This window comes from Hylaeus anthracinus, unplaced genomic scaffold, assembly GCF_026225885.1.
Source record: "Hylaeus anthracinus isolate JK02 unplaced genomic scaffold, UHH_iyHylAnth1.0_haploid 0, whole genome shotgun sequence".
Taxonomy (NCBI): domain Eukaryota; kingdom Metazoa; phylum Arthropoda; class Insecta; order Hymenoptera; family Colletidae; genus Hylaeus; species Hylaeus anthracinus.
The window spans coordinates 7,381,788-7,395,140 of record NW_026533254.1 but is presented as its reverse complement, the minus strand read 5'-3'; the positions used below and the strand labels follow the sequence as shown (position 1 = coordinate 7,395,140).

The 13,353-nt window shown below is 44.7% G+C and overlaps 1 protein-coding gene across 4 annotated transcripts in view; it reads right to left on the bottom strand.

Moving 5' to 3' along the window:
• Positions 1–13,353, bottom strand: part of LOC128887652 (teneurin-a) — a 766,007-nt gene that overhangs the window by 445,253 nt on the left and 307,401 nt on the right. For all 4 annotated transcript variants that reach the window (XM_054143776.1, XM_054143796.1, XM_054143805.1 and 1 more), the window contains exons 5-6: positions 7,707–7,910; positions 6,838–7,005 (exon numbers count right to left, since the gene is read on the bottom strand). In XM_054143776.1, coding sequence (XP_053999751.1) covers positions 6,838–7,005; positions 7,707–7,910 — 372 coding nt within the window. The remainder of the gene's footprint in view (positions 1–6,837; positions 7,006–7,706; positions 7,911–13,353) is intronic.

Genomic DNA, 13,353 nt, shown 5'->3' with positions numbered 1-13,353 from the left:
ATAAATAGATCTTGTGGACAAAAGCGAGATTGTTCCAAAATTTAGCAGTTACTGAATTATAACTTTACTGGGTTGCTCGATAGATATCTTTAGAATAATTAGTTTTAAAATAAATCTAACTCGGTTCCTTTATTATTAGAATGCATTACTGTGCCAGGAAAAAAGGGAATCGTTCTCTTTTATCTTTTTCACATCTTCACTTCCACAAACCGTAAGGTCCGAGTTGTAAGGAAGTCGAAGTGACCCAATAAGCGAGACAGTTTGCAGTCAAGCAAACGGCGCTGCGCGTTTCGGTTAGTATTTACCCCCCGAGAGCGGAGTCGCGGAAGATTAAACGGTGCGTGGCGTCTAGGTTATTGCAACCGACGCAAGGAAATTTATAACTTTTAATTTGGTCCGTCGACGCGTATCACGCCCACGCATTTATCAAAGTGATTCCATTTCGCGCGTCGGCCGGCTCGTTTCAACCTGAAACGATGCAAATTGGCGTTGTCGGGATCGTTTAAACATGAATCCTCTTCGGATGTCAGCGGTGGAGGGGTGGATTTTCAACGGGGCCGATTTCTCGTTATTTATTTACGCTCTTAATCAGATGCGAGATCTCGATACAGACATTGACGAAGTGGAAGTCTAGTCAATCGCCGAGGCAGCCAATCGCAGATCGCGCGGGAGCATAATGGACGAAAGGGGTGAGCCAAGGTTATCCCTCATCCGTGGTCGCTGCCTGGATAGAGTTAGTCAGACACTGCAAGGGTGTGCAAGGTGGCCGACAGTGACTTGATGCGGTTAGCGATTCGCGCTGGTAATTCGATTTGATGGTCTAATGCCTCCGTCACGTCCGACGGTACATATTCATGTAAATACGAATTATTTCCCGGGATACACCAGCGGCACTGCGGTCGCAACGTTCGTTGACCACTCGAGCATCGCTTGAGATTCATTCCTTTCAAGTCCTCGCGTTGGTAGAAATTTAGTCGACATCCTTGCGAAGAATTATGGCAATCCGGTTACTAAACGTATTCTCGCATCGAAAATTTACGAATATTGTAATCATATTGGGATATATGTGTTAGTTTTCTCGATTAAGATCGTACAATTGTATTTATTATAAGAAAATTGTGCTTGAAAATATGTAGTTTGTATTAATTCAAACAGAAACTAATCGAAGGGAGTAACGTATATTAACATTACTAACCCTTTGCGGTCGTATGTATACTTTCAGCCCCAACAGTAGAGAACCATGCTAAACTTATATTGTATTCAGACTGAAATGATTTAAACCATTAGACAATGCTAATAGATTCTAAGATATTAATGTAATAATAGATTAATAGAAAGTGATCGAAAATATGTGATAGAAACGTTAGTAATTATAAGTTACACAAGAAGATATGAACCAGTAGGTGAAATATCTACAAGTTAAATATTTCAAAGACAAAAATATTGAATATTGTTACTTCTTCTGTAACAGATTGCAATGAATACCAAGTAGTCGAAGATATTTAGTAGAATTCCAAATAATATTTTACAAATTGTGTTAGGTGAAGCTTTACGAAGGCATTCTCGCTTTTTAAGATATTACAAAAACGATACTCCATAGTGACAAGAAGAAAGTTACCGAAAGATACCACATGAAGGAGAAGTATTTTAATACATATATAAAAACATTGGTGCGTATGTATATCACGGCTGAACCACTGAATCTATCTACCTTATATTCGCACCATATGTTCGTGCAGTACTCTGGATTGCTTTTGTTTCTTAGACTCCCCTAGGTTGCGCTGGGGTCATTATTTTCGAAAATTCTTTTTTATGGACCGATTTGGCTTAAATTCACCCTACATAATACTTAAATAAAAAGAAAGTCTTTGGCCAAATTGTGGACCCGATGGGTGAGGCTGTGGTGGAAATATACATAGAATAAGCATAGCGGGTGAAACCGCGGGGCACAGCTAGTAGAATATAACTTTTACATAAAAACATTGCATTAAAACACATTATTGCGTAAACATATATCTAAAGTTTACAAAAGAATTAAGCAAATGACCGTTAGACATTTTTATTCCAGCTCAGGGAATAGAATCATCCGTCTTCCCCCATTTAATCATCCGATAAAGTTCAGCCTGTTAAGATTTCCGTTACCCCGAAAAAGACTCTTTACTTGCTTCCTGCGAAAGGTATAACGATTAAGCCCGATATTAGGTTACCGCACGGTCGTGGATTTTCGACCGAGAACGAAGCGGAAGAAGTGCAACGGTAACGATAATGGCGAACACGGACTATTGGCATAGTTTTCAAGTGGTGCTTAAAATTATTCCTATTTCGAGAAAACCTGGCCGCGATCCAGACCGCCCAGTCGCTATCTTTTTGCCGTGGGTTTGCGATGAAAAAAGAAAAACAAAAAAAATATATTTTCTTCCATTTCGCTATCGATATTTCTTCCATGTTCCAGTTTCCCCCACCCCCCGCTGTTTTTGGTTATAAATTATACGCTACTCCCACGATCGTGTTTCACATTAAATCGCCGCTCGGGGGATCGGATGACCCGTCCGTTTCGAAGATACGGCTGTTACCCGCATTATTTGCAATTTAAATAATCCGACAGATCGGTGATTAATCGGCCGGTTCGACAACATTTTTCCTGGTCGAGTAAGCCAATATCGAGGTCCGTCTGGGATTTATTAGGGCGACCCAGAAAGTATTCAGCGTTTCCGATACTTTAATTGATCAAATCGTAACTGTAACGAAAGAGAATTTCAAGTACGGTGATGCATGGTTCTCTGCCATCGTTCTGAAAGCAATTTTATTCCTCCGTGATACCGTTCCTGTTCTCTGGATGCAAACAAAGGTTAGGAAAGCCGATGTAACGTCTGAACGATAACTTCATTTATAAAACTGTAATTTTGTTTCCAGTAATTGAGTGTTACTACTTTGTTCCACCTTGTGTATAATCATTCAAGGCACACGAGCCTCTCGAAGCCTCTCGATTGTCGATAATTAACAATATCGAGCACAGTATGAAGAAATATTCAATGCGTGACTGATGTCATCCTACAATTTGTAATTCTATTCTAAATCTTCGACGCTATATTGCCTGTCGAAATGTCCCTGCGGTCTAATGGAGGCATCTCGTGGCATCTATTAGCAAATGGTTCCCAACGGCCAGGGCTCGTACACGTTAATCCCGTGCTGCTCACCGCCAGAAAGACGATTGATATTACATTAGATCACCGTAGTCTAATACAGACCAGCCGAAAACCACGTTATTGAATTGCTGGCCGTCAGGGGACTCGGCACAATTACGCTCACTCGTCGACGCTAACGTCATAGACGCGCAAGACTCCCTTCCTCAAGAACAAGTAGCGTAATGGTTTCTAAATTTTTCGTAAAGCTTCACCTTGAAGTAAGCAGCAATTACCTATGGTTATTGGTTATTGGTCTTGCAAGCTCACTTACTAAGCCAATATTTCCAAGAAAGTTAACACTTCCGTTACTACCGGGTGTGCTTGTTACATTAAGGTTACATTGAGTCTCCACACAGTTCCAGACTGTCTCCCTGCGATTTCTGGGTGTTCCCAAAATTGAAAAATCCTCTTCAGGGAAGAAGATTCGATGACGCGAAGCAAATAATAAGGAACGCGACGAAGCACCTGTTGGCTATTCCGGAAGTTGAATGGTTTCGAAAGGGAAAATATCGCTGGAACAAGGTTGTAGCTTCGAAAGTAAAGTACACTGAAGGGCACATCATCGCCACTGAATATATTTAACTCTTTCTCTTGCTGCAGTACAAGATCGGATACTTTCGGACACAACTCTTATAATTTCGACTTCTACAAATAATGTTTACATTTTTACTCCTGTGCTTTCTTAAATTTTCTCGATATTTCAATTAGTTTTGGACCATTATTTATAGAGGAATAAAATGTCTGTATATCAGGTATGTCGACGATAGTGATACATAATCGTCGGGAATTTCGATTCACCGATCCGTGTTAACAGCCATCGCCTCACCGACTCGGCCCTAAGGGCAAGACTCTCAGCCACCTATCCGTCTTGGGAGAGGCTCCAGTACCTAATATATAACCCTATGTGCGCGTGGCAACCCGAGGAGCGTTACATAGACAGCAAGGGCCCGGGTCTTAATCCGCGTCGCTAATTTCCACGGAATCTACGTGTAATGCGATCACACTTCAGCAAGCAGAGGCAATGGCTGCTCACCCGCGTCGCTGGATTCCCGGATGCAACGATCCGTGAAGCACCAGGGCCTCGATATTTGCCCTGGTCCACCGGACCCTCCCCCTTCGCCCAGAGCCTTCGTTCTCCAGCCCCCTGTCGACTCCATCGCGGTATCGGCGGACAGACTAATTCGGTAGCCAGGATCCCGCGTCAACGAAACACGGGCAAACGAGATCCTGGTCGAAATTTCGTTTAAAAGTTTGGCTTCCAGCCGCTACCGTCGGCCAGGGAGAACTCGAGAAGCCGCAAAGCTACTTTCTCATCTCCGTGGTAACGCTAAAACTGCGTTACGCGGCGCAACCGAGGAAGCTGGCCGAGCGTCGTCCGTGGACCAATTTAGGGCCTAAATACCCTCGACATTCCAAAACAATATAGTCGCTCGGCTAACTTCCGCGCTGACCTACGCTCTAACTAGCCCGTACCCGCCTAACTGCAAACTCGGTTACCGTTCCCACCTCCTCCGCGCTGCGCTTTGTTCCTATCCTTTTCTTGCTCCTTTCCGCGCAACACTCGCTTCGAAGGATTCATCTGTCATCTGGCGACTTCTAGCGGGAATCTTGAGAATTTATTTTGGAATTTACTTATTGCAAATGCTTAGGGTCTGAAATAATTTGTTTACTGTAAATCCATCTACGTCGTAGTCATCAGCATCGACACTTAACAAGATCTCTGTGAGTATCAGCGTAGGCAGCAATTACCTTGATCAGGTGTATCGCCAAAACTGCGTTACGAGATTAGATTCCATTCTAAACTCTACATTCCGAAACAATACCAGTCTCTCCTCAACTTCTTCGCTGGGTTAGGTTCTAACTAGCCTCGCTCGCGCCACTAAACTGCTAACTCGGTTACCCTAGCCGCCTCCTCTACGCTCCGGTTTGTTCCTCGCTCTCCTTTTCTGGTTGCTTTCACCCCGTTCCCTTCGCTCACCACCCACTTTCAGCCTCTTTGTCCGCGTTAGTCGCCCCGATGCGGAGTCTGGGAAACAGGGCGGCAGCTCGTCGTTACCCAACTCCCAGCTACCAGTTACATCCACCGCGTCGCTGCTGAATTCGACAACAATGAACTTAACTCTCAAAACCAAGAGTACATTGGTTATTTAACGAGCCGACGCATAAGGTAGTTTGTCGATTACGACGCTGTTACGACGGCAGCCGACGCGTCTAGAACATTTGCCTTTGCTTAAGATCCTTCGCCCTCGACCGTTTCTCGAAGCATCGCAATTACGATGTCGGAGCGCACGCCGTCTAGGGAGGACCGAGTAGGCGCCACGAGAAATCCGAATTTAATTGCAACACTTTCAGCCTGACGAATATCGGGGAGATGCGATGGAACTAATCTGTGGACAAACTAATAGATACGTACTCGACATTTCTCGTGCATCGCGTTGAGATTCTAAGACATCGAGCTAGTGTATACTTGCTGGTAGGGATCTTGTGAGGTCGTAAAATCGGTTGGAAATCGATCTTTACAACGAGAGTCATATTTCAATAACTTTATTCTTTTTATGTTTGTTCAGTGTTCACACATAATTCTGTAATTCTGTAATTCTGTGTTATATTACTAATTGCGGTCGGTTTAAGTTGTAAAAATCAACTTCCGACCGACTTTACAACCTCACGAGACCAGTGGCTATTGTAGCTGTAAGACACTCGACACATTTGAGAAAATCGACTGGACCTGCTGCTTCGCCAGCCCGAAAATGTCGTCGACCGCAAAGAGCTAACACCATTCGTATAAATTGAACAGCCATTACTTTTTTATTGTAATATAGAGGAAAATTAAATAAAATTTCACTTGGTTTCACCATAAATATTATAAGTTCCAAGGAAATCACAAGCACGCCCAGTTTGAATCATATCGTTTCGATCATCGACCAGAAAAGACGCTATCGAACAAAGCATCGTGAAAACCGGAGATCCTTCTGTGCAGGGAGTGCCTATTAATATTAAGCTTTTAACGAGGAACACGTTTACACGAAACCTGATTTAACTCCGGCCAGGGGCTCGATACCAGCCGGTAATCCTGTTAGTCCGGTAATCGTATTTGAGGCACGGATCGTTAACTTATCGCTCCGCGGGAAATTTTACGTTGCGATTTCCCGGGACCGGTGCTCACGGCAATCGATAAATTTATCCTTGGAGTTTCCGAGCGTATCGAAAACTGCTTTTCGAATCTGCGAGTCCGTTGTTTTATCGCCTAATTACACGGAGAACTCGATGCAACGAGCCGCATGCTATGAGAAAACAAATACAAAAGATGCGGTGAAAGACGATGAGAATGGCGCGAGAAATTGCGAAGTAGGTGAGACGGAAGTGTTCATCGTAGGTGGGCAGAATTTTCTTCGAATAACGAATGACGGATAAAAATACGAAAAGGGAAATAATAATTTTATAATTCAGACTGGAATTTTTACTGAATAATTTCAGATTTTTATTGATCGAAAAGTAAATACAAAGATAAAATAATAATAATAGAATAAGTAGAAAGATGAGACAATAATTTCAATTTTTACTGACCGAAAGATTATTGTTTTTTGTGGTTATTTGATATTTTCTGTCAGGATGAGAATTCTCCCCATCTCTGGTGTTCAACCTAACTTACCATTGGTGAGATGCATGCGAGAGTGCTCGTCGGGGAAGACAGTTTCCGAACGGTCGCTCGCCGTGGAGCTGCTGCTCAAAGCACTCGCATGACCTCGACGTGTTCTTCGCCCCAGGGTGCCACCGCCAGTGTTCGCCTTTTTCGATGGCGCCGCATACACCGTTTCACCTATGACAGTGAAAGAAATTTTTCAATAACTTCGAAAGCATCGAAACGTTTTCTCAAGCTCGTAACAGTGAAAATCTACGTTCCCTCTAAAGTAAAATATTAAAATAAATAATTACGTTGTAATTCCTTGCATCGTGGCCATCGAATCACAGTCGTTCATCTCTAATCTCTAATCGACTATACGCATATTTTGGACGTTACAAAAGGTGCACACGTTGCGTGGACCATCCCGTATACATGCAACGAAACGAGAGAAAAATTGAATGACATTGTTACGAATGAATGGTTGTTTATCCTCCATTCGTTATACGTAATTTTTTGAAATTGCCAAAGTGATGTTAGCGATGTAAGTAGTGAAAGATGATGATTCCCACCGTAAACCAAATTTCCACGATGTCGACATGTTTTTCCTAGCCAAAAACGGGTCCCTGTTCCACCGCGATTTCCGCCGCAGCGACGCTATAATATCAACCGTCGTCGATGCGGAGCGGATGGTTAATATTTACAAGGCCAGAAGACACGGCTGCACAAATGTTATTTCGAACCGGCAGCGACCGTTTCCCCTGCATTAATCGAGCCTGCACGGTGGTTTGCGTAACTTGTAACGCGACGTAACAACGGTATTCGTCTTGCAGCGTTTATGAGTATCATCTTGCGCGTCAGCGAGCGAAACCCGCTCGCGGCGCTAATTAACTCCGTACCGTTACCGTTGCGGGATCTCTCCGATGATATGCTCCCGTTGTAATGATGTCGACGAGAGTTGGTGCTCTCGAGGGGAAACGGCGATGCCTGACGATGATTCGGCGTCAAAGTTGGCGGCGGCGTCGGGAACGGCGTCGTCGGATTGTCGGTGGTCGCGGCACCCTCTGTGTCTGAACCAGTGCGGTACGATCGGTCACCCACACCTGCGCAAGCAAATTTTACTTGGTTTGAACATCGATAAACAGGTTTCGATATTACAGATAAATTTAAATGCGAGTTGAATTTCGTGGAAGATTTTTGGAATGCATCGCGTAGAGAGATGTGATCGATTTAAGAGGGTATTCTATGTAATCTAGAACTTTAAAAAAATCTAGTTTTTTTTTTACATTTTCTTAAAAACATAGACCTTTGAAAATATATCCGCCAAAGGATTTTGTTGAATTTCGAATATTAACGAAGTTAGGAATGTCTAAAAAGAACGATGTCTTAAATTTCTCATCAAACCCACATCTTTTAGTTTATGAATTATATTTCACTTAGAACACGTCATCCAATGAGTTAGAGAGGATTCTTTCAGTGTGAGTTAGATTCTACATTGCTACGACTCCTACTTTTTCCATTTCTCTCAAATCCTGACTTCACCATCAACAGACTCCAAACCTCGTCGAAAACATATCCATTACTTCAATTTCCTGGATCCTCTTTCTACGCCCATTACCTCATCACCCAGACCCGTGAAACTCGCGCTAACGCATCTGTATCCGTATTGTCATCAGATCGTCTGCCATTCAACGGGATCTCGATATGCCGAACGCGACGCAAATACGATTGTTCAAGATCGACTGGGTGTCATAAACCCAGGGAGCAACGAGGGGAATCAGTAATTCCGGATTTCATCGCGTTTCGGAACACCTATCTGCGAGGTCATTCCGCTCCACGTCTCACCAACCCAGCTCTACGCGAGTAGGCTAGCAAACACGCAGCCGTCACGTGTCTTCCGCAGTCATCACGAGAGTGGCATGCTCCGACGATACAGCTATCATTTCGTTTTACTGCTGGAAGCCTTTGGACAGCCATCGCCATTCTTTCCAGGTTTTCTTTCGGACCCGAGCACTTCGATGCGCGTCGTTGCCCTGACCCGCATTTGTTTAAGTTGTCTACCGCGTGGGCGGCTGAACTCCTCCAGCCGCTTAGGAGCAGTCGTTCCCGCTACCCAGTTCTCATTGGGGTGTGTTTACACTGCTGCAGCAAGACGAGCTGCGAGCCGAGACGACTACAGCGTCGAGTCTGTCTCGAGAAGTGGCGCAGAAGACGCTTTGGAGCACTTAATGCGTTTGCTCCCAACGGTTTAGTCGCGCATTACCTCGGCCAGCCTTTTAACCTTCTGGCACATGCCAGCGTTTGTGCGATCGATGCGTGCTTTTAGAAATATAATAAATATCTAGGCTCTGCCTCGTGTCAAATCGTTTCAGACGACTCGCAGATTCGAAGGGAGAGTCAATACCTAAATTCCCTAGTAAATACTCGTGTTGGACACCCAAGACTTGTTCGTCAAACGATACGTTTCCATTGCACCAGCGTCCCTGCAGACACGATCGTGTTATTCTAACCGTGACACAAATTCGACAACCAGAGCCACATCGTTCGCTGCGCCCTGACAGAGCTAGAGAGAAAGCGCCAAACGACGGCAAATAGTGAGTCAGAGTTTTCAGAAGTTTCCGAACCACTGGCAACGAACGGGGATACGCTTAACCCACGGTCTGCTCGAAATGAAACTGCAATTGCGTCTGTTGAACCGTGTGACCCGAATGCCAAGCACGGGGGTGTCCGTGAACGGAGACTGGATCGAGCTGCGCGCGCTGTCATTCCCGCGTCACGGAACGTCGGGCATCGTGGACAAGAATATTCCGTCATGACGGACCGTTCCCACCGTCACGGTGAAGGCGAACAGACGATCGTCACAGCCAATCGGTAAGCCGTTGCGAGCAGGATGCGTGCGCGTAAACAGGATGCAACGGTCCGTGATGATGACGGGTGTTGAGCGACCGTGCCAGCCGGCGAGCAACGATTCGGAGAAGATTGGAATGACTTGCAATCGCTGATCGGAATCTAGTTTCATTTTTGGAAAATATACCTTTACCGGCCCGCGGCATGGACTGCGGAATACCTTTCAAACGCTCGAAGAGTTGGCTTTTATCGGTTCGGGGGGATCAAAGTCGTCTAGAAATTGTTCTATGCGTGGAAAGAATGACTGGATACAGAGACCAGAGCCTTTTGGCATTGAAATATCGTGTATGAGTGTACAGGCTATCATTTTTTAAATAATAAATCTCAAATTTACTTCACATCACCCACCATATTCGCCCGATATTGGGCCATCAGATTTTTACTTATTCCGATCGCTACAACGTTTTCTAAGTGGCAACAAATTTGAAAATTTAGAAAGATGGTTGATAACGATGGTAATTACAGTACGAATTATAAATAAAAACTTGTTAAAAAATTTGTCTGTTTGAATTTAATGTAAAAAGACGACTTTCCGGTCCCCACTAATACAACATTTACCAAAATATACGTTAACGTCTGTTGATATTAAATTCAAATACGATTTTGAAGGCAGACAGTTCTACTGGTAGCGTTAGTACATAATTGGAGCTTGGGCAGACGGAAGCAGCGCCACGGTGCGACGACGCGTAACGGAAGTTGACTTCTAGAAAACAACGCCTCGACCCTTTGAATAATTTTTCCAGATAGTGCTCGCTCATTGCTGGTTGATAACGTGACACAGCGGAAAAGGCGACGCGATATCCGTCTTGTTAATTGGCAGATAATTGCTTGTTGGAAGAACGCGCGATCTAATTCACTATTAAACTTCCTTCCGCGGCGAAGGACAAAGGGGTAGAACGATGGCAGGAAAAGATGGAGGCGCGGGGGGTTACGGGGTTAATATGGAAGAGACGAGGGGATTGAATCTTGTCGGTAATTAATGAGGAAAGTTTTACAAATAGCCGAAGGCACAGTCGCTAAACGCCTTAGCAAGACTGTGAATTCCATCCGCAAGCAAAATATCTCACGAAAGTTAGTTTTTAATTGATAATTATCTTTCCCGGTGTAAACGGTAATCAACGTCCCCATTTCGTTTCTCTGTTCTTCTAATTGCTTGTTCACCGTCGCCGAATTATCGACCACGGGAGGAAGGGACTGAACGTGACTGGACAGTGGGTAGGAATCCTACAAAAATTCCTGGTACGTACGGACACGGAGGAACTTTTTGCACAAAACTGTAACGAAATTGTGGAATAGAGATTTTTCCGAGCGAGGCTTCATTTCCCCCCAAAAAAAGGTTTCGAGTGTGCTGAAGGTATGCAAGGATTTTGATACAACATGTACGACTTCGCTATAAGCGCTATATATTTTCATTCTTCGTTTTTCATTTTCCTTTCTTTGTTCCACGACTATAATTCCTTGATATTCATTTTTTGATGCACATTCTTCATTCCTTGACAGCCACTGCTGTACGATCAGTGTTCTCTTCCTATTATTGTCTCACTCCTCTTTCTCCTCTTTATCCCTCCTCGTGATCCATCCTCAGCAGACTCCCAACGTCTGGAATGTTGTGATTTCTTTCTTTCTCCAGTTCACACTCGCTGTCCTCCTCGAAACTTATGTTCTTCCAACCGAGATCACTCTGCTCCACCTCTTAAGTACCACACAATTCGGTCATCGATCCAATTTCTATCTTTCTTCGTCCTACTTGGCGACCTATCCTCTTCTATACTCAGGTCACTAACCTATTTTTACCTCCTCCCAAATTCCAGGCCACTGTTTTTAGTCCGCAATTGGGCTCTGATTCCTACCTGACAAATCTGTCCTGCCTAGAAATATACGAGGGTTTCTTTCAAGAGATGCTAGAGGACTCTCAGAGCGAGGATTGCACCGATCCACTACACCTCCGTTGGAGAACAGACGTTCATAGACACAGTACTGGAACTGGGGTATAATGAAATAATAAAATACTGATGTTATAGGTTTTGTAAATACGCGCGTTATGACGGGAGCGAGTGATACGATGAGTTAGTAATGAGCGCCAGAGGGCGCTTAGAAAACGAAGACAGCGAGTATTAGTAGAAAAGGTGTGCGAGCGGCCCCGAAGACAGCGAGTATTAGTAGAAAAGATGTACGAGCGGCCGCGAACAGGCAGAATTCAGAGATGTTGAGATCGAGCGAATTTGTTCTTTCTACTACAACCGTATTGTATTCTTAATATAAATAATAATTCTTATACAGGGTCTCCCAAAAATGTTGGAGGTCCTTGTATACATTGTACATATATTCTCCATACATTTGTTTTTGTAGTAAAATAAACGTTTAATTATAGTAAATATTCCCACACGCAGAAGTACACTGCAAAGGTTAATCAGTGACAATTATCAAACTTAGCTCGATCTCTTGACAGTTGTTTCCTATGCTCATCGAAATATTGATAGAGATCAAACGACTGTATGTAGCGGAACTAGGACATGATTTATGTTCGCTAGGCTCTGCAGAACGTTTAGAACTGATTTCTTCTCTTGGAATTCCTTTAGGTATCTATTTTGAGGGCTTAATAAATCTGACGTCAAGAAATAGTCCTTCATTGCCTGTTTCCTATGCTTACTATCCTCCAATAGGTAATTGAACGGGGCTCTAGTAAAAACCTACTTAAAAACGTAACCACTACATCTTCGATCGAGTCATTCGCGCCACAATTCCGATACCTATTCGTAAGCAGTCGATGTCTCGAACCAAGAATGCCGTGGTCCGTGTTCGACGACTGAGAGGGATTTCAAAGCGCCCGGTTCATCTCGTCTCACAGGAACTCGAGTGGACGTCGATCGGTATCTTCCTGTCAGGAGGACGAGGAGATTCCCACACGAGGCCAGGGTCGCGACAACGAAACAGACATCCCCCGCGACATCAAAGATCGGAAGCGCTTTCCGGCCGGGGCACTTCTGTGAAGCGGAATCTCCAGAAGAAACAGGGACGCGGGCGTTGCGAGCGCGGCCACGATATAAAGAGAGATACGGCCAAGATGGGCAGCCGATAGTCGAGACGTCTGAGAGAGCGAGCAGCCGAGGGCAGGGGCAGCGGAGCTGATATTGCTCGCATTAAACTTTCATATTCAATCTTGCCACCCACCGTTGGGCTCTTTCCCTCGCCCCAGCCTTAGCCGGAAGGTCGTGCCGCCGAGAGCAAGCTCGGCCCGGCTTCAACCCCGCATGTAATTGTGTTATGCCCTCTTCTCTCCCTTCAAACTCTCCTTCGCATGGCTCCTCGAACCACTCCTCCGAGCTTTCCTCCACTTCTTCCGCCGGCTCGCCTCCGCCTGCGTCGGCGACTTCCCTCGTCGCGTTTCTTACGCTTCGTTCCCGCAATTTCGTACCCGCGTTTCTATAGATTGGATTTTCTAATTCGCGCCGCTGGGATCACCGCATTCGACGCGTGGATGGACCGAAGGGAAGACGGAAACTTTTCAGCTGGTTCTTCTTAGCGGGTGTGTTTGGTTAGGGAGACGTGACGGGGAATACGCTGGATAGGTAGGGTAGGTTGATGTCAAGGATCAAGAGACGCATGTGTAAAGCCCGTATTCATTTAGAAAAGAACTTG